This window comes from Lissotriton helveticus, chromosome 3_1, assembly GCF_964261635.1.
Source record: "Lissotriton helveticus chromosome 3_1, aLisHel1.1, whole genome shotgun sequence".
Lineage (NCBI taxonomy): Eukaryota > Metazoa > Chordata > Amphibia > Caudata > Salamandridae > Lissotriton > Lissotriton helveticus.
This window is the reverse complement of record NC_136061.1, coordinates 1,829,398,463-1,829,420,747: the sequence shown is the minus strand read 5'-3', so window position 1 is coordinate 1,829,420,747 and position 22,285 is coordinate 1,829,398,463. Positions and strand designations below refer to the sequence as shown.

At 43.0% G+C, this 22,285-nt stretch overlaps 1 protein-coding gene across 3 annotated transcripts in view; it reads left to right on the top strand.

Moving 5' to 3' along the window:
* Positions 1–22,285, top strand: part of BRSK2 (BR serine/threonine kinase 2) — a 762,518-nt gene that overhangs the window by 679,276 nt on the left and 60,957 nt on the right. For all 3 annotated transcript variants that reach the window (XM_078682762.1, XM_078682764.1, XM_078682763.1), the window contains 2 exons: positions 17,350–17,398; positions 21,993–22,116. In XM_078682762.1, coding sequence (XP_078538888.1) covers positions 17,350–17,398; positions 21,993–22,116 — 173 coding nt within the window. The remainder of the gene's footprint in view (positions 1–17,349; positions 17,399–21,992; positions 22,117–22,285) is intronic.

Genomic DNA, 22,285 nt, shown 5'->3' with positions numbered 1-22,285 from the left:
TGTTCCACCTTCTGAAATGCCCGGCTCCTTCCTGAATTGAAAAACTGGTGTCAACCATATCACTTGGGGTAATAATTGTTGGCTAGCACCTATCCTATTTTCTTACTCTTACAGTTATTAGGGAGCTCCCCAGGTTAAGGTAATCTTGGAAAACAAATTAAATTACTTAAACCTATCAAATCTGGCTGCATGGTCCCCCTTATATAACACTTGATCTTCTTGAAGGGAATGATGTGTTCTCTCAAGTGGAATTTGTGATAGGTAGGCAGTAGGCTGATCTACTTGGTGCCAGCCCCCACATAAAGAGGTAGATGCCCTTTGCCTCCCACCTGTGTAGTATGCATTGACAAAGTAAGGCTGTGAGGACCTGGGGTAAAATACACCTTTGCAGCAGCAACCTTTTTAACCAGACACAAAATTGCTGTATAGATTGTGGCCTACCGCTGAACTGGCTCGCTTTGGACCTGTTCTGAGGCCCAGCCCAGTGGCGAATTTTGAAGTGTTAAAGTGGTGGGGTGTAACATAGGAATGAATGGGAGTTTGCATGTGCAATTTGCAAGTACCAATAGGTACTCGCAAATTTCAAGGGTCCAAGGGTGTCAAAAGGACACCCTGTTGCACCCCTAAAATTGATCTGTGCATCCATGTTGCGCCCACACATGCATTTTGCTTTGTGTGTGTAACCTACAACTTTGAAAAATGCACTTTAGTGCTTTTTTCAAAGTTTTTGCAAATTACCATCAAGTACAAATTGATGGTAATTTGCGCCCCCTATTAGAAAAATCGCATTTTGAGAATCCAACTTGCATTGCATTTAATGAATCGCAATTCACAATTCCTGAAATGCAATCGCAATTTAAGAAATCTCAATAATTTGCGATTTCTTAAATTGCGAGAGGCTGATAGGTTGATGCATAAAATAAGCGCTTTTTGCCGGCACCGATTTTTGTGAATCGCACCATTTGCGCACGCGAAAATTGTTGATGCATGTGCCTGAGTGTTTCTCTGAGCGAAACATCTTTAGTCTTTCCTCACTCTATAAAAGATTGTGCTCGCTAGCTAGGAATATAAGTAATAATTATACTCCCCACCACTTTAATGCATCACCAGCCACCACTGGCAGTGTCTGTGTTGGTGGCCTAGATCTTGTACTGGATCTCAGCGATCCCTAGTGTAATATGGGACCAAAGAGTTAGCAGTGTAACAGGTAATACCATTTAGGGATTAGGTGACTCAGCCCTTCTTAACCTCCACCCTCTCCAAAACACCTGTAACTTTGAGAAAGCTACACATGGCTCAGAAAGCTGGACATATTGTACCCTATTGCTGTGACAAAGCAGAGGTGCCTTATCTGTTACCAGCTCAATGTCAACAGCTTGGACTTAGACTCCTCTCTAAATTGGAGGAGCTCCCAGTGTATGATGGGCTAATGCACTAAAGTAGTCCCACCCACTCCTCAGAAGAAATAAGGAGCATTGTTGTGGCCAGAGACCCAGAGTAATCTTGTGTCCCCTGTGTATGAAGTGAGAGAGATAGTTGGAAGAGAGCCCTCATTTACCCAGATAATGTGAGCTGGCAGGTTGGCAGGACACTCAGTCTCTCAGATTTTTCCCCAGACTGTTACAGTCCGAGGGACAACCAGACTTTTTTAAGGAGAGTGCACTCTGTTCCACACTAACCAGAACATAGGTTAGTCAGCCTGTAATGGAAAAATGGCCTCCCAAGACTTGGTGATGCTCCTGGTAGATGGGGACAAGCAATGAAGTACCTGAACACCACTGTTAGAAATGTTATTTCTGATTGGCTGAGGTATGCACCCAGGCCATGCAGGGACCACCACTCTAGTCAGATAATCTGTGCTTACCCTCGAGTAGCTTAGCACAGAGTAGTCAGTCTTATCTAAAGAGGCAATATGTAAAGTATTTTGTGCAACACACATACACAGTAACACAGTGAATACACCACAAAAAGATTCCATTCTAGATGAATAGATAGCATTTTCTGAACAAAATGAGACCAAAACGACACAAATCCAATCAGGAGCAGTCAAGATATGTATTTCAAAAGATTAAATGCAAAAACAGTGGTTAGAAGTCACTAACGGTCAAAAGGTTACTTGAGGTCATGTGGAACCAGTGCAAATCCAAAATTCAGGACGACCGCGAAGGAGGGCAGGCTGGGTACAGGATCCAAGCAGGGCCCGCTGAGAAAGTACCTTGAATGGAACAAAGCATCACCACTGAGGGCACGACGCGTGATATGTTCCACATAGTCGGATCCCTGCATCGTAGTCGAGCTTCGCTGAAGTAAAGGCAAAGTGTCATCGTCGAGCCGCGCTGAGCGACACCATCAGGCTGAGCATGCTGTAAAACCGCTGTTGTCGAACAGCCTCTGCATGGGCGTCGAAGGTTGATGCGTCGTTTCCGACCGGTGAAGTGATGACGATGCATCGGTTTTGTAGCAAAACAGCTGCAGCATTTCACTTCTGAGAGCCAGAACTTGGAGGGGGCACCTCAGGGAAGGGTAGGACTCACAGAAGGCACAGTCCAGCAGCACCAGCAGGACCCTCCGTATACTCCAAAAAACATTCAGATGGATCCCACCAAAATCCAGAAAAATGGTATCGTGTGACCTCATCAGCAGCAAACAGGACTACGGCAATGCACTCTATGCCGGAATCAACAAGAAACTACTTCACAAGCTCCAGACCATCCACAATGCCGCAGTCAGATTAGTCCTAGACTTAACCTGCCACCACCACATCACCCAACACCTCCGCGATCTCCACTTGCTCCCCATCAAAAGAAGAATAGCCTTCAAGCTCCTCACCCATGATTACAAGGCCCTCTACAACATCGGACAAGGATACCTAAATAACCGCCTCTCCTTCCACGCACCCAAGGGACACCTCTGATCAGCTGACCTCTCTCTTGCCACCATCACACACATCTGCAAGACCAGAACGGGAGGGAAGTCTTTCTCCTACCTCGCAGCCAAGGCCTGGAACGAACTGCCCCTCCCCCTTCACCTACGGCAAACCCCCACAATGCCTCAGTTTGGATACCTTTCGCTATCCTGACCTGGCTCTTCGGTTGACCCCCCTTAGCGCCTTGAGACCCTCGCAGGTGAGTAGTTGCACTTTATAAACCCCTGATTGATTGTAGGAAGTTTTTTGTGTCCCTGAGACTGCAGAAAACATGAGGCAAGTCAGCAAGCCCTTGTAGATCACTTGGAGGGAAGGCAGAGTCCAGCTCTCCTTCAGCAGAGTCAGGGAGCAACAGGCAGCAGGGCAACAAGCAGTGCTTCCAGCAAAGCAATCCAGTTGAGCCCTTTAGGCAGCACAGCAAACCTTCTGACAGAGGTTCAGTTAAAGATCAAAAAGTGTCTGTTTTTAGGGGGTCAGAGACCCAATACGTATACCCCAAAGTGCCTGGGGGGTGACTTCATCTCATTGAAGTGCACAAGGATCCCTTTCAACCCAGTCCTGCCTGCCAGGCTAAATTAGTGTTTTATGTGTGGATATTACACTACCTATTGAAGTGTAAGTGTCAACCCCTCAAATTACTTGATGCCCAGAATGCAGATGAATGCAGATGAGTCCTCAAAATGCAGATGAGCCTCACCTTCCTGTGTTTATGGCTGTCTATAAGGAATGCACAAAATGTAGCTGTCATCCACCCAAGACGTGTATTGGAAAGAGACGGTCAGGCACAAAGAGCAGTAAGCACAAAGAAATGTCCACTCTCTAAAATTGGCATTTCTAAAACTGTATTGTTAAATCCAATATCACCAGTAAGCAGGATTTATCATTTCCATTCCAAACATATGAAACATGAAAAAGCTACTCTTCTCTTTAAAAGTGTGTTAAGGAATTCCCAATGCTAGCCTGTGAGAGGAGTAGGCCTACCAGTAGGGAAAAACTAAATAGGCTGTTTGTCACTACCAGGACATGCAAAACAGAAAGGTACATGCCCTACCTTCTACGTACATATAACCCTGCCCTTAAAGTTACTTAGGGCCTACCTTAGAGGTGACGTATATGTTGTAAAAGGGGATTTTAAGGCTTGGCAATTGGTTTGAAATGCCAAGTAGAAGAGGCAGTAAACTGTACACACAGTCTCCTCAGTGGCAGGCCTGAGACAGGGTTGAAATGCTATGTCTGTGTGTGGCACAATGAGTGCTGCAGGCCCACTTGTCGAATTTGAAGCACATGCCCTGGGTATATGGTATACCACTTTACAAGGGACTTACCAGTATCAAATATGCCAATTAGTTATACACCAATGTCATCATGTTTAGGGGAGAAGCATATGCACTTTAGCACTGGTTAGCAGTGGTAAAATTCTCAGAGTCCTAAGGCCAACAAAAAGAGTTCAGTAAAAAGAGGAGGAGGAAGGAAAAACGTTTGGGGTGACCCTTCAGAGAGAGCCATTTTCCAACAAGAAAGAAAACTTGCATAATATCAATTAAGTTATTGTGATGATTGACTTGTTCTTTTGCTGCAAATACATAATATTCACAATCACTACCTGGTTACAAACTATGTCCTATAAAATGGACAATCACTATCTTCCCACCAAAACGGTTACCTTTCGCTATCCTGACATGCAACCACGAAGGAGGTGTGAGGTCCATGCACATATTGCAATATTTCACCGATGCAATATTGAAATTTGCACACTAATGCTGGTCAACTTTAACTGCACTTTATGCCTTTATGGCTCAGGGTGCTTTTCCCTGAAAATGGGGATCACTAATATGTTGCTGATTTACAAAGAAAATAACCTGTCACTCCCCAGCTCCTACTATTTTATTTTATTGCTGAATTCTATTTGACATTTTTTTGCAAAACGTACGCACACCCGTATATGGTGTTGAGTTGATGCCATTTCTTTCCTTCATCCCATAAAAGTAGGTTTTAGACAATCACATAAATGTTACAATCAATTTTATTTTCTATCCTTCCTGTTAATCAGTACTTATAAAGGTTTCTGTTATGCCACCTTTATCTATTTCACTTACGCCTTTGATATAACCACTCGAGCATGATCCTTGAAGAATCTTTTTCATCTGAGTATGCCAAAGTATTTGCTTACTTTTTATTTTATCGCACTGGGTCTCATGGCTGACTGTATGACAAATCAATGCCTCAACCTCAGTGAAGCTATGCTTGGAAGATGGACTGTGACTGATGGCACCACTCTTGATTAGTCTATTCATCAGCAGTCCCCTCGTGTTATATCAATGGCATGCAATCTGATTCTGCACCTGGGAGTGAGGCAGCTAGCCCCTTGAAGTAGGTCAATGATACTGCATTACTAACCCAAACCCTAAGTTGTCTCCAAGTTCAGCCTCACTTGTTGTCCATTCAATATTTAAAATATTGAAAACTAGGTTCACTCTTGAACCAGCTATATAAATATTTATTTGGTCATTTCATTCTGAAATTGTACTGAAAATAAAATTTTGACTATCTTATTATTTCTATATCAGTCATAGCCATAGCGCACTTTATGGAGGAATGACTAGATCCCCCCCCGATTAGCTTGTACCTTGGAAAGATAATACACTGAGGACAAGACTACCACATAGATTATTTTTTAGCCTTGTCTTGGGATGACCCAGTGAAGTGAATTGAGTGGATTTATGTTAAACATTGTTAAATCTATATGCAGATTTGGAATTTCATACTTATGTTTGATCATTATTCTTAAAAGGCAATATAAAGCTGGCCTCAGGGCACTCTAGGTGTTCCATTCCGTCACCCCTAGGGAATCCGCTTAGTTGGACGCATGCAAACATGGAATTTTTATCCGTTTCATTTACTTCTAATTTGCCCCAGAGCATACTTAATAAACCTAGAAAAAACAATTAACTTAATGTTAGACAAAATAAAATCCAGACCACTACATATACATGTACAGACCTTGTTTGGAAGGATTTGTACATTTTGTCTGTATTGCTATCCAAGTCAAACGGGTATTATATTTTATTTATTCTCCGTGGCGAATCACTGGTTTATTTTTTAAGAATGTCATTTTTAAAAGAAAGTTTAATGGCTTTGACAAATTCATATTAATTCAGTTTCAGCATGAATATTTATAGTAAAGGTTCTATAAACCAAACCCTAAAGATGAATACATTAAGCCGCCCTAGCTATATTCACATACTCGCATTCCTGTTCTCTACTGCAGCAAGAATAAGGAAGGGACAGTTATGTTTGCCTCAAACTCTGGTGGGCATATTTACAAACCCCTATTGCCACAGGAACGTCACTTTTTTCGATGATCCTGTGGCGATATGGGCTTCGCTTTATTTACAAGGCCGCGTTAAGCTACATAACGTGGCTCAACGCTGCCTTGTAAATAAGGCCCCCTTTCATGCTATACTTAGCGTGAAAGGGGCGGGCAATGAGTGTTGTGGAGTGCGATCCACCGCAACACCCATTGATTTTGACAAGGATGTTGTAAATATGGAGCAGTGCCAAAATTAAGACCAGGGGAAACTTGGTCTTACCCTGGTGAAATGAGGAGAAATGCTTTATTTTTTCTCGTTTTTGCTGTTTCTTGTGTGCTGCATTGTGCAGCACACATAGAAACAGCAAAACGCTGTTAATTGTTTATGTGCAGGAAGGTGCACCTTCCTGCACATAAACAAATATTTTAAAAAAATTATGAGTTTCAACTTCTATGTGTGCTGTTCAAAGTAGCACACATAGAAGTTACAAAACGCGATTTTAGTTTGTTTATGTGCATGAAGGGACACCTTCCTGCACATAAACAATCCTTCCCCTCAACGCAAGGGTACCTGCCTTGGCGCTAGGTTGCTAAATTTAGCGTCAGCACAGGGAGAAATACAGAGCGGTTCCGTATTTTTAGTAATACTGTGCAGACCTGCATTGCAGAAGTGGTGTAGCGCAGCATTAAACCATCAGGACTAACGCTGCGCTTCTTTAGAAGTGGGCCAATATATTGCTGTATCCATCATTTCTGAGTAACAGGCTGAAGTAGGTTCCTGCACAGGCATAAAGGACTCGTTTTAAATACAGCAGGAATAATGTTGCTTCACAAAGGCAGCTGAGGCGCATACTCTCACATGGAATGCTTGCTGTGGATGCACACTGTCTGTATATAGTGTCTGAGGAGTAGTTGTATCTCCCTATCGAAGTCTCCTTTGACCGGGATATTAATGTTGAAACCTCTTCTTGGCCGGACCCTGAAACACAACTCAATTGGAATGATTCTGGGTCTGGTGATGTTCCACCAATATTTTATGTGAATGGCTAGTCAGCAGCCACCAAAGGGGTCCTGCTGACTCAGGCTGCTTCTGAGGATTAAGATTGGACTAGTACGAATGCAGTTTCCACATGGCCAACACCATCGCCAGAATCTCTATCATCATGCATGACATGCCTGAGTGCTCCCCCCATTCTTCTATACAAGCCATCTTTCTGTATAATGTGTGGATATCAAATCTTATATGTCTGTCAGCAGAGAGGGAATACTTCAAACTTCGATAGGCTATAGAACTCATTTCAATACAGCGCGCCCTCTATAACTTTTTCTCTTAGGCTAGATAGTTAAATGAGGTGCCAAGCTACTGTAAAACTGTAGTCATGTAGTAATTGCCAGCCATCTCCATACAAGTCTACACTAGTGTATAAGCCTTGGGAGATAATCATTGTGAAATAGCAAGAACCTTCGGTCTGAATTCATTCCAGCCCACCACACACCCCTTCCTGTAGTGATCAGGCTCTTAGCACCTTGTCTGTAAACCCAGCCCTAGTGACGGTGTTCCATATGCTAGCGGGCTAGTTAAAATAACATCATCCAAGTAGGTTCCCGCTCCGGCCATCGTCACATTAAGCAGATGCTTAAAAGTGGCAATGATTTTCCACATACCTCTGCTTTCTAAGATACATACAAGTTCAGTGAAAGGGAACATCTCTTATGGGTAGGGACACCTGCTAGTGCCATCAGATTTGGTCCAGAGTGGGGATGAAGTTGATGCACTTGGGATTTCTAAAAAGCCATACTTTTTGTGTAAAATGTACAGATTTATTTTGGTAACTATGACGAGCGGTGAGTAGTCAAGAAAAACTATTCAGTCTAAAATCAATCTCTTCCAGGTATGGCGAGGTTGGTGGCAGGGCATATTCTTACACAGTGGTAACTTCTCTTGAACATCAGTTAACATCACTGGTTTGCAGAAGCTCACACTCACACAAACACCGCTTGATTTCTACTACAGCCACATCGTTTGTTTCTTCTTCCATGTTAGACATGAATCATATTGGTATTGAATGTCTGTTCTTGGGCTCTTTATTATCAGATTTATGAATAATGGCATTATATTTGTAATATTCAAAAACGATCACTTACAAATGTATGCAATATTTTCTTAAGTCTACATTAGCCCAGTGCAAGCATCAAGTCAGCATTGCAAGTGGTTTTAAAAGTGCATTGCACAAGCAAGCTACGAGCTTGACTTTAGTACAAATCTTCCTTACTTAACAGCTTACACTACACAGGATTTCACATTAAACAATGTGATAGTTATTGAAAATCTGTAAGATTTCTTCAGCACATGCCCAACGTGCATACCTAAAAATACAATAAATTATTCTGCAAGCCCTGTGTGACTCCTACTTTACAAAGGGAAAATGGCCCTCTAAAAAAACATTGACACTAAGCAAACGATTTTACTGCACTTGAATCAGATTCAATAAATAGGAACCACTTACCATTGATATACCTATCACTTTAAGCAATGGGTAGATGTGTTTTTTAAACTGGTGCATATCACCAAATTCTCACCAAATTACAGATTTCAAGACCCCCTGACATAATTCAGTTTTACTAAATAAGCTTGTTTGCAGTCTCAAAAATGTGTTGCAACAACATTGTCTCAGGGCTCCCAAATTTTATTTTATAGAGAGTATGTAAGATGAACATCACACTTGATTAATTGTAACAAATATTCAATGCCTTATTTTGTATTGCAAAAAAAATACTTAAATGGCATGCAAATTTACGGCGAAACCAAAAGATATGGCCCAATTACTTTATTGATTGTTGTTAAAAATTGGTTCTCTAGTTGGCAGAGGTTTGCACCCTGTCCAGGTTGGGACCACAATCCTAGTCAGGGTAAGCTAGGTAAACACTAAAAGGTAAACTGTGCTCATCCTCTGGTTGCTTAGACAGAGCAGTCAGGCGTATCTAAAAAGGCAATGTGTGAAGTCTTCGTGCAACACACACTCACACAGTAACACAGTGAAAACAGCACAAAAATACTCCACACAGGTTTAGAAAAATAGAAACTGTTTTAACGAGAAAATCAAGACACAAATGGCACAAATCCAATTAGCGGAAATGGAGTTATGAATTTTTAAAGAATAAACCAAAAGTAGTGCTTAGAAGTCAATAGCGCTAAAAGGTTACTAGAGATCACACTAGACCAGGGTAAATTCAAAGTTTAGGCCGAGCACTATGGAGGACAGACCAGCTACAGGACTCAAACTGGTCCCTCTGAAATAGTATCGGATCAGAGCTGCATCGTCGTCGAGTTGCGCAGGGATGTCTTCAGATTGGCATTGTGTCAGCATCGAAGGGCACTGTGTCGGTTCTAAACGGCATAGTGGTGACAATGCTTTGGTAGCAAAACAACTGCAGAATGAACTTCTGAGGCACAGTACTGGAGGGGGCACCTCAGGCATGGGTAGGACTCACAGATGGCAGAGCCCAGCAGCACCAGCGGAGTTGCAAGAAGTCTTTTATGACCAAGAGACTTCTGAAAACAGGAGGCAAGCTGGCAAGCCTTTGGAGTCGCTCTGAGTTCAAGTGAGATGGGTCCAGTCCTTGTCCTCAGCATGGTAGAGATCAGCAGGCAGCAGGGGAAACTCAGAACAGAAGTGAAGCAGTTCCTTGGAACAGTTTGTAAAGCAGAGAGGCAATCCTTGTAGCACAGTAGTCCTTACTCATGGCAGAGTTCTTCACAGGTCCAGTGGTGTACTGTCTTGGTAGGGTCAGAGCCCCAATACTTATACGAAAATGTGCCTGTGAAGTGGAGGATGACTTCAGAACAACTCCTTGAAGTACACAGATCTCCTTTCGTCCCAGCCCTCCAGGCTATCTATGGGGGGTAATCCATCCTTTGTGTGCGGACAGGACACAGTCTATTCAGGTGTTTCAGATCCCACTTCCCCTTCCTCCACAGGAAGGCTATCAGAATGCAGATAAATGACGATGAGTCCTCTGTCACACTCAACCTTCCTGTGTTTGTGACTGTCTAGAGTGTATGCATAAACTGTAGCTGTCACCCAGCCCAGACAGGTAATGGAGCATGGCGGCTCGCAGAGGTAGTGCTGTGGGGCGGGCAGGGTGGGGGAGTAGTGGAGTTGGACATACGACGGGAAGAGTAAAGTTAGTAAATAATTTTAAAAAACTATTTACCTTGCGCTCTCTGCATCACCAACTCACCACAGCCCTGCAGCACCACCCCTGTGAGCCGCCACTGTTTTGGAGACAGGATGTAAGGCACATAGAGCAGTAAGAGCAGAGAAATGTCCACATTCCAAAAGTGGCATTTCTAAATAGTAATGTTATATCGAACTGTACCATTAAAGAGTGTTTATCATTACCATTCAAAAGATATGAAACATAATGCAACTAACATAATGCAACTTCTCCTTTTTAATCAGGAATTACAGCTTTAAAGTTTTTTTTAAGGAATTCCCAATGCTAGCCTATGATAGGAGCAGGCCTCACAGTAGTGAAAACAAATGTTGCTGTTTGTCACTACCAGCTTCTTTCTGCTTCTCTGTAAGTAGCCCACTATCCAAGGGCCTGCAAATGCTACATTCTTTGCACACTTTGATGGCTGAATTGGGTGTCTGATGAAACATAGTTGCCAATTTAATATAGTATTAGGGAGAAAGCTGTGGCCTATCAGTGCTTACTTTGTAAAACAAATAAGTGCCAAGGCTCAAGTTAGGAGCGCACCACATATTGCCCTTCCTAGAGCTGCCAACGGCAGAACCAGCACAATTACTATTCATCACACTGCTACAGGTGGGACAATTCAGACTATTCCAGGGCCCCGAAGCTATAAGAATGGCATGGGCTGCAGTAAGTAGTCATTTTTAACGTATATTGAGTTAATAAACAACTGCTGTTTTGCTCAAATATAAATTAGACAGACAACGCCACCATGTGGTAGACTTTTACAAGCCCCCTGTGTTATCAATTTAGGGCCAGATGTACGACCCTTTCATTTAGCACCTTGCAATTTGCGACACATTGCGAGTCACAAATTGCGAGGCGCTAAATGAATGTATAACAGTGTGTTTTCACTGTTTTGCGATTCCCAATGGGGTCGCAAATTCAGAGATTTATCAATATAAATGAGCCTCTTGCAATTTGCGAGCCCTTTGTGAATGCCAGCCCTCCCTGGGATGGTGGCTCAGCAGACCACCATGTCTGTGTCTGTTTTTCAATAAAGCAGCTTTTTTTAATTAATTTAGCCCGTTTTCCTTAAAGGAAAATGGGGTGCATTTAAAAAATAAAAATCGTTTGTGTTTCATTTTTTAAGGGCAGGCGGTGGGCCCTGGGACCTGCATGCATTTGCGAAGGGGACCCCTGGGGACCCCTTCCCATTTTCAAATGCATTACCACCTACTTGAAGTAGGTGGTAATTACAAGTGTTTTGCAACTGCAATTGCGGTCGCAAAACATTAGTACATTGTTTTGAGACTCACTATTTGGAAGGGACGGCCCCTTCCAAATAGCGAGTCTCAAAACCTTTTTAGTGAGTCACAAAAAAGTTGCAACTTGCTAAATAGGCTACATACATGGCCCAATATGTTTTTGCATGCGCAAACGTGTTTCCGAACTGCCGAGTACCGGAAACCGCTGACTCAAATTAAGCGCTGCTGGAGCTACAAATTTTCCCTTATAGAGAGAGATTAATGTCCATCAGAGAACAAGACTTTCCCCCTGAATTGCTAACACACAATTCGTTGACGGGCTCCAGCAGTTCTGCTTGGCTGTGGGGCAGTACTCCAGCCAGGGTGACCAGAGAAGCCTCTTCTCTGTCCATTCGGTCACTTAATGGTGATATACCACCCTCTAAAGCAGCAGACATGATGTTTGTCAGTGAACAAGACTTTCCCACTGAAAGATTAGCACATAAACCTTGGACTGACCACGGGAGTTACCCAATGTGGGTAGTCAGCTCCCTGCCCCTGTTTACTTCCAAGAATATTGGAAGTGACATTAAATTGCACTAAGGGGCATATTATCAAGGGATTTATCTCCGCTTTTTTGGCTTTAAAAGCCAAGAAAGCGGAGATAAAATTATCTCCCTATCAGCAACAGGGTGCTAACACGCAAATTTGCATGTTAGCACCCTTTTTCTCTACGCTTGCCCTTGCATCTCTAATGAGATACAAAGGGGGCGTTCCAGAGAAAAATAATAGGAGAAATGTTGTTAAGCGACATTTCTCCTATTATCAAGGATTTTGCTAACCCTGTTAGTGATAAAAAAAGCAACGCTAACCGCGGTTAGCACTGCTTTTTTTACACCTGGTATTTTCCTGACTTAGCCATGATATCCTATGGAAGGTGGATATCATGGCTAAGTTTGTGAGCCCCTATCATCAAGCTAACGCCAAACTTCGAGAGATTATCGTTGGTTTTCCAGCGATAATCTCTCATTTGGCAGTTAGCGCGAGGATTTTTATCACTTCTGAGATAAACCTTGCTAATAGCAAGATATCTCTGCAATAATTTCCGGCGATGCTAAGCGTTAAAAAATTGTTGCTTAGCATCGTTAGCGATAAATATCGCTAATAGTTGGTAATATGCCCCTTAATCCCCAAGAGCAGTGGTTAGCCAACGTTTTAATGCCACACACTATCTGCACTTTTCGTGTAAAAAATCTAATGGCCTTCCCCCCAAAATGCCAAACATATTTTTTTAATATTATATAAAATTAGCAGCTCTGAACAGATTTAAGAATTCAAACATTGCAGTTATGTTTAGTTATTCCTTTTACAAATGCAATGAAATATATTATTATCAGCACTCCAATGTTGCCATAGTAGGCCGCACTTATTTATTGCTCCTCATTGATTGGCTCTGTGGAGCTTAAATACTTTTAACCAACTTAGACCATGACTCTAAAGTGCATTTACATGTTTCATTCGTTTAGGCTAAAACATCCTCAAACCTTAACACTATATCCAAGGTTGTATACTATGAACATCCTGATTTAAATTAATCTATTTGAGTCCATTTGAATCTTCTTATGGTCCTGAAGATGGTCTGTGCTCCACTTCTCATGCATAAACCTATTGGATTCCTGGATGAATTAATGCATACAGTGGATTCATTCCATACATAAGGAGAGTGGACTCTTCATACATTAATCTATGATGTTAAACAGAATATGTGTTCACTTTATTCTGTTTGCACATGATTAATGTGTGGAGGGTTTATAGCGTATGCACCCTATATCTTTTATTCATTATTAATTCTGAACATGGAGAATACATATATTTTGTCAAATCAAGCATTGCATATGTCTTTTCCCTTCTTGATTAATTAATGTGACCACTAAATTAGAATTTCTGTCTCCAATTTAATTCTACACTCTCAAAATTCTGGGACTTACTATCCAGAGTTACTTTTTATTTTTTGAGATCGCAAAATGATCCCCTTGTTCGCACATTACTTTCAGGCTGTCAACACTTTGGTTGCTGCACGGCCTTGCATCAAATATAAGCAGATTTGGGCCTGTTTTTTCACACAGAAAATACAGCACTGTTTTGATGTTCCTTTTGGCCAGAGCCTGGCTTCTGTAATTATATCAGAATGCATTCCTATTTTAAATGGAAAACATTTATTTTCACTCATAGTATATTTCTTCGTATGTGCTATTCTCAGCATACCCCTTCATAAAACTACCAAATACTAAATGATATGATTTCTTGGTACACACTTAGGAGGCACACTGGGTACACACTGGGGGCCTATTTATGAGGTAGTTATGAGGTTTATGAGGTAGTTTACATCACTCTTGCACCACACAATGTGGTGCAAAGCGACGCAATCTTTAAGACAGATTTTTGAAGCGAGGAGTAACGCAATGCTGGTGTTGCGTGGGTGTTCCCATGCATCTCCCATAGTTTTTGACATATTCTCAGATTTTCACGAACTTGCAAACCTGGGAATGCGCCACAATCTTATACCTTCCGGGGAGGGTGGGGGCGAAATGAGAAGAAATGTCTCTATTTCTCCTTTTTTCTTCCTCTTCCTCCATTCCGCAGCACACATAGAAAGAGGAATATGCCTCCCAGGATTGTTTTTGTGCAGGAAGGTCCTGCAGGCACTCTTGCATCAAGGTGCAAAGGTTCATGTGTTAGCTCTAGGCAGCCAAAAGGGCGCCTGCACGGGGGAAAGGACAGCAATGCGCCATATTGCCTTAAATGCTGCGCATTTCAGCCCTTTCCCTGTCACGTAGTGCAGCACAGCAAGGTGATTTGCTGCACGGCACTGTGTGACTACCCCATAAATATGCCACCTTAGTGTAGTAACTGTGTGTTTCTCTGGGCATTATCCGGCCCAGTTTTCCATTAAATGGTGGCCCTATTCCAGCCGTATCCATAAACTGTGTTTTGAGTTTCTTGGAACCTAACTGGGGGTCAGATTTTGCTAGATGAGGCATTAGGTGCGTTGCATGATGAAGAGCTGGGGAGTCTGATGAGAGTCCTTGGCAGTGGTGACATTGTTGATGGAGTGCTGGTTGGACGGGCTGTGATTCTGAAGAAGAACATAAGGCAGCTAGATGTTAAAGGCACAGGAGTAAGATTTTAGATTTGACACCTGGTGTTATTGAACAAGGCTCTTTTGCAATCGAGGAGGTGTTGGCCTTATCGGCACCGGTTTTGGGTGTTTGTAAAACTGTTACCTGCAGTGGGATGAGGCCCTTATTGCAAATGTGTAGAGTATCTCTGGAAATGGCAGAGGTGTATGTTCCTGAGGCACTGGAGCAGGCAGCTAGATTTCTTGAACACTGGCTATGCGTGTCGGGTTGGTCTACTGGTCTCAGTAGAATGAGGATGGGGTATTTGGGGGTTCTGATGCAGTGGTAGGTGTATTTTTTGTTTTTGGGGAATGGGGGTTTGTTGGGCGTTCAAAAACATAAGGGGGTGCCAAATGCCTACTTTAAATATGTGCTGGGAATAGAAGACAGTGTGTTTCTATGGGAGTTTGAAAAGACAGAGGGAACAGCCTCCTTACCATCTTTTCTTTCGAGGGGATGTCACCCCTGTGCAAGGCATACATTCCTGTCAAACCTCCTCTTTGGGGCATATTTACTAGGAAGTGGCAGAGAGCGGTGTTAGCCACCTTGGCTTAACGCCGCCCTCCGCCACTTCCAAAATGCAGGGCTGTATTGTATTTACAAGGATATGGTGCAGCCCTGCGTTTCCTCCTGTGCTGGCGCTACACTTAGCAGCCTAGTGCCAACGCAGGAACCCTTGAATTATAGTCCAAGGGTGCCTGTGTTGTAGGGAAAGATTGTTAATGTGCATGAAGGTCCCCCTTCCTGCACATTAACAGTCTTTAAATGGCGTTATGTAAGAAGTTGCAAAACATAATTATTTTTTAATGAGTGTTTATGTGCAGGAAGAGAAATATCAATGACCTTTTGCTGTTTCTATGTCTGCTGCACAATACAGCGCACATAGAAACAAGCATCGGCCCCGCAGACGTAAAAGTAAAGCTGCACCACTGTGAAATGAAAAAAAAACCAAGCACAAACTCTAGCGCCTCGCGCGGTGGGGGGCGGGTGTGATTCACTCGCGGGAGCGATAATTGCAACCAGTCGAGCCGCGCGCTCCTGTGAGTGAATCTTCTGACGTGAATGCGTTGCCATTGAAGGCAATGGAACGCGTGCACGTGCTTGGCTAAAAAGCCTTAGCGATCGGAAAAGGTATTTTTCCTTTGCAACGCATGCGCGTTGCTTAGGCCGAGACCTAACAGCAAAAACTATGAGAAATGAAACATTTCTCCTTGTTGCACCTGTTTAATACGAGGTTTTCTCTGGTCTTAATTTTGGTACTGCCCTATATTTACCCCACCCTTGTAAATATGGGGCAGCATCAAAATCAATGGGTGTTGCGGTGGAACATCCACCACAACACCCATTGCCAGTTCCTTTCATGCTAAGTATATCGTGAAAGGGGGCCTTATTTACATAGCAGCGTAAAGTAGCTTATAAGCCCATAGCGCCACAGGAAGGGCACTAAAAGTGACGTTCCTGTGGCGATAGACGCTTGTAAATAGGCCCCTTTGTGTTAGACACTCCAATAAAGTGCTCACCACTAAATAGCTTGGGCGATGGGTCAGCCGCCAGTATGGAGCCGCCAGTATGGAGCCAGGCTGAAGCATGCAGGGAAGGAAAGAGCTGGTGGAACTGACAAATGTTCTAACCCTGGAAACGAAGCAGGGCCTGGAAATTGAATGTGATAGAGTAGGCGTTCCCGCCAAGAAGCTTTCACGCCTAGTGCTAAATCCCATCGCCGTGACAAGGTAATAAAAAGCATAAATCGAATAAATAAAAAGCCTGAAAAATTAAGCTCAGATTAGACCCTTGAATGTACGTCCTGTGTTTGAAGCTTGACAGCGGAGAGGTGAGCGCTCAAGCAACGCACTAGCAGCCTGACTAGAATATCTCAGGCAGTTTCCTGCTGTGGTTGAGGAGAAAGAGACAGATTCTACAGACCCAAAGAGCACGGCCTGCTTGCATCTGAGGACAGATTCCTCCTACCTAATCTACAATTTTACATGGAATATTTTGAAACAATTGCAAATAATTCTGAAATATTTATAAGACTTTGGAACCAAGTTCGTCCCCATTTCTTGTTTTAAAATGATTTTATCTTCGTCTTTGCCTATAATTTGCTCTCTGGGACAGGAACAACAGCAGGCAGTAGGTTTTGTGATCTCCGAGTGGGAGGCAGGGTGCTTGAGACCAATTCCAACAGCTGTTGTTTCTTCAACATGCACTAAAGGTGTTTTGGGACTCTTCGCATAGGCGGGTGTGTTGGATTTCTAAGGCACCGTTGCATTGTTAAGTTTAGCAGAGACTGCAGAGCTTTTTGCCTTTTGGAGTACGTGGGCTGGAGAGATGGATTTCAGAGGCAGTAGAGGGTGTGTGCGAGGAGACTGGTGGGTAATCTGCTGTTCGTGACACCCAGCCTGTAAAAGGTTTCTGATATGTGATGTCTAAACGGATGTGTTTGTTCCTTCTAATCATGCCACTTTCTTTTACCTCCTGTGTGTGCAGTGCCTACGCCGGAGGAGATGTGCAATCTAACGCCAGAGTCTTCCCCAGAGTGAGTATGCAGGAGTACCGTCCTCTGGCCCTACGCCTCTTCCTAGCCACAGCTACACAAACTCTCCCTCGTTCACTCTCACCGCCTCTCTCCCATCTTCTCGCTCCTCATTCGCTTCCTTGTCTCGTCCTTCATCACTCTTCAACTTTCTACTTTTTGTCTCTCCTTCACCTCTCCCCCTTCCTCTCTGTGCCCTTGTCCTGAAACAGTAACGCGTTGTAACCTCCCTGACTTACTCTTTCTGTCTCTCCCGCCTGTCCTTGTATACCCTGCTCCCTGTAACTTCCATGCATCCTCACTGTCCTCTCCCCCTACCATCTCCAGAATCTTTCCCCTCTCCTTCAACCCACCTTCATCCTTCTCCAGTCTCTTTCCAGTCTCTTTTTCTTCTCTACAGTGTACTCTCTCCCATCTCACCGCCCTCTCCACCACCTCTATTGTCTCATGTTCCACACACCTCTTCTTTAGCAAGACTGGTTGTTTCCTCTGCTGTTTCTTTCTCTGTTTTTCTTTCTTGCTTATCCTTCCGTCTAACGACAAGCTTGTCTCAGTCACCTCTTCATCACCACCTTCCCTTTTCTCCCCATCTGCCATCTTTTCCTCACTCAGATCGACCCCGCCTCTCTCCCTTTCTTGTCTCGCTGGACCGGAGTCTTTGGCTAGGGTACCAGCAGGGCAGCTTTCACCAAGTGTGCAGAGAGGTCTGTGGTAACTGAAGACCCTGGCATCGTTGGAACCTCTGGCACTGCTTGGCATGTGGTACCCCACGTCATTCAAATATCAGATGACGTGCCTTATCATCTCTTCCCCAGTACTCCTAGGCCCTCTTCTCTCTACTGGTCCATTCTACTCTGTAAATATCCTATATAGTTCTTATGCCCTTCATTGCCAATTGACCCCATTCCTCTTATTCACATTCTCCACATCATCTCTCCTCCCCATCCTTCTCACGCCTCTTCTCGTCAGCCCACTCCTTTCCCAATCACGCTCCTCTCGTTCTCTCTTCCTAAGGACTGCCCCCCCGTTCTATTCTCCTTTCCTCTTTCTCATCTCTTCACTCGCCCAGTCTTGCCTCTTTCCCTCCTCATTCGCTTTCCTCCATCTTTTCGCGTTGGCTTTTGCCCATCCCCTCCTCTCTTCACTTCTCCTGCTCCCCTCTCCTCCACCTCTCCTGTTCTGCATGTCTTCTCCCCCTATCACTCCTCCGGCACGATTCGTCCTTTCTCTTCTCTCTGACGACTCTACCCCTCCCCCAGCTCTCCCTCCAAGCTCCAGAATCCGCCTTTGTCTTTTTAGGCAGTAAAAAAAGAACCCCCTCCGCTACCCACAGTTTTATGATGTGACTTTAAAGGCTTAATTTGGCCTTCTCCTCTCCCAACCGGTGAAAATAAAAAAAGCCGTAAAAGATAATTAACTGTGGAATATCTGCGCTGGTTTTGCTGTACGGATTCCAATAAACCAGTGTTCTGCTTCTGCTCGCGTTTTCATTCTGTTTATTTCTTTTGTTATTTTTACATCTTTCTCGGTGTTGTTTTTATTCTATTTAATTTGCATTCGTTTGTTTAGCATTTCTTTTCCAACCGACGCTTTATTCCTGTGAACATTACTTTACATCATTACCTTCATCCTTTGCATTTCGTCCTCTCTCTTGTTTTAGCTTTTTTAAATTTCTAATAACAATAAACTCTCCTGATCTATTATTTACATTGTTCGCCCTTCTTTCCTTATTTCTCTATGCTTCTTTATTTTATTGTTTTATTTGCTTCCTTCCCAACCTTTCTAATCACTTTTCTATTTAATTAATTTTATACCGTTTGTAGTTTTTTTCTTCATACTACTTACATCTGTGTGGTTTTTCACTTCCCCTTTACTTTCCTTTCCTCTAATGCCCTTTTGTACTGCCTTTGTTGCCTCTTTTTTGTTTTTATTGATTTATTTCTATTATCTCATTCTTTTTTACTTTCGATGTATCACTCTCCTCCTGCACCCTTTCTTTCCACATTACCAGTCCAACACCAACGAGGTAAATACAAAAGTAGACATTCCCGCCTCACTCTATGTTCTCCCTTGTTGATGTGTGTAAAGATGTGAAAGTTAACAGATGCTATAGGACACAATACACATATAACTACTGTTTTAGTATTAATTCAACTTTATTGTCGAAGAAACCCCTACATAGCACTTTACTCTCCACGTATGTTTTGACCTCTTCCAGGATGCTTATCAAGGAAAATGTTTATCTTACTGAGCACCCATTCAAATACAATCATATTATTAAAAGATATACAAAACAATGCTAATTTGTTTGTCATCTAAATAATTACTTTAACACTTATTAAAAAAAGTAAGTATACAAGTCATCTTTCCAAATGGATGAGCAGCTTCTCAAGTACTCACTTTTATTACTTTAAATTGAAATAAATAATTCATCCATCAGTCAATCACTCAAGGTTGGAATAAAACATGAAAAAAATTAGAACAGCCACAATTCGATTATTGTATACCCTCTCCAACAAGATGTAATTAGGGTTGCATGACAGTTACCATCAACATATGGTATTTTTACAATCACTTCATTCGTCAAGCTTTATTTTGGCTATTGCTGGAATCACATTACATTAGCAAATCCAGGACTGGTGAAATGCATCATTAGCCAACAACTAGCAAATGGGACATGGCAAAAACTCCATGACCTACAACTGTCATATTAAGCATTTTGGGGGACCCGAGCAAGATTTACTTTAGGGGCCCCTGTCCGTAATAGCTTTGAATTTTATTACTTCGTTCTCAAATATTACTTCTGCTGATTTCACTTCCTTCTCGTGTCCATGAAGTTATATTATTTAAGAGAATCCTATAAATTCTTACATTGTATGCCGCAGTGCATCAGAATGAGCCATCAGTACCACAAAATATTTTGTGGTGGGCAAACAAATGTTAATGTTAGCTCGACCTATATAGCGCACAGCTGCCTCAGCAAAGAGGCATCCCGGCGCTGACAGCAGAAGCACATAGAGGCTAAGAAACAGGGCGAATCGGCGCAGAAAGAAGTGCACATTAAAAAGAGGGATTAGGCCATGGGGAACAGGTAAGTTTTAATGGCTTTACGGAAGGCCAACTAGCTATCCAGACTGCGAATCTGAAAGGGCAAGGAGTTCCATAACTTGGCTGCCAAACAATGAAAGGACCGTCCCCGGCACGGAGATGGTTCGCTTGAGGGACCGCAGCCAAGTGTTGCCCCAAAGAACGTAAGGTACCAGCAAGTTGGCCAGAAGCCCGGGAAACGCAAGCTTTAGTATTTTAAAGGACAAACAGAGAGCCTTAAATTCGACTCGCTTAGTCATGGGCATCCAATGTAACCGTCGGATAGCACCAGCTGTTTAACAGTTACGCGTGAGCTTTGGCGGCTGCATTTTGGACTCGCTGCAAGCGCACTACCTCAGCCTGATTAGCCCCAAGGAGGAGCGAGCTGGCATATTCCAGTCTAGATAAGATGGCCGCTTGAACGATCAGCTGACGGGTAGGTCGATCAAAAACCCCGTATGGGTCTAAGACCCTGAAGAAGGCCGAAACAAGTGCCGGCCACTTTCTTGGTGTGATCATGAAAGCTGAGGGGAGAATCCATCCATACTCTAAGTTTTTAACCACTGTCTTGGGGATGGGCGCACTACCAGGAGTGGTGGGCCACCATTGCTCACTCCAAAGTCTCCTGCCTTTCCCCACCAGCAACACCATGGTTTTATTGGCGTTAAGCTGGAGGCAGATGAGGGTTATTGTGTCCTCTCGCCTTCTACAAAGCTGGCATTTACCCTTGCCTATTTTGTTTATTATAATGTCATGGTCACAGTCAAAATATTTGGTAAAAGTGGAAAAAGGCAGGCTTTCCAAGTTAAATGTAATAAAAAATATTCTTACTATCCAAATACCACTGTTTGCAGAGTAAGTGTACATGACAATATCACTTAATTGCAACAACCTGTATCCAGCAATTGGGCTTGTGCCCACATATAGTATAGTATGCACTGCAAAAAGCAGTCAGTGGCACTTTGGTACAGTCTCAGGTGTATAATAAAGTGTTGATAAGACTTAGCTATAGTGTCTGTGCACCTCTCTCTTCTTGGCATGAGTAGTGTTCTTGACAAGCCTTAGCTACCATGCCTCTCTAGCCATCTCCTTGTGACATGAGTTGAGTTATTGTCTTTAGCCATGTTGTGTCTGTATTCCTCCCCTCTTGATATGAGCGGAGGTCTTGATAGGCTTTAGACATGGTGTCTCTCTACCCCTTTTCTCTTCCTCCCTCTTTACCTGTCCATGAGGTAAGCATAGAAACAGGCTTGTGTATCTTACCCTATCTTTTCCTGGTCTGATTTTTGAAAACATGTCCCTTGTCGACAGCGGAGGCAGAGAAGTGCAATCGTGTATGGTACCAGATTGCAGGCCTGGTAGCATTTCAACCTTGAGTCACCAAATTCAACTCATGCCAAGCCAAATGTTTGGATAGTGACAGAAGTGGTAAAAGGTGCACAAATGCTTCCTCCAAACAGTGTTTTTTCTAACCTTTGAATTTATTTCCTACCCTTTCTCCTTCACACAGACTTGCCAAAAAATCTTGGTTTGGGAATTTTATCAACCTGGAGAAAGAAGAGCAGATATTTGTAGTGATAAAAGACAAGCCTTTGAGTTCCATCAAAGCTGATATAGTCCATGCCTTCCTCTCGGTAAGCTAAACCTGGGTATGTATGTTGGGTCTTTTTGTGTGTCACTACATGTGTATGCATGGATGTGCTCGCAACATTGTGCGTGTGTACATCTATTTATCTCTGAACATGTGTATTTCTGAATTCCTGAACTAGTGTGTATGTGCTTTGCTGGATCTGTTAACACTGT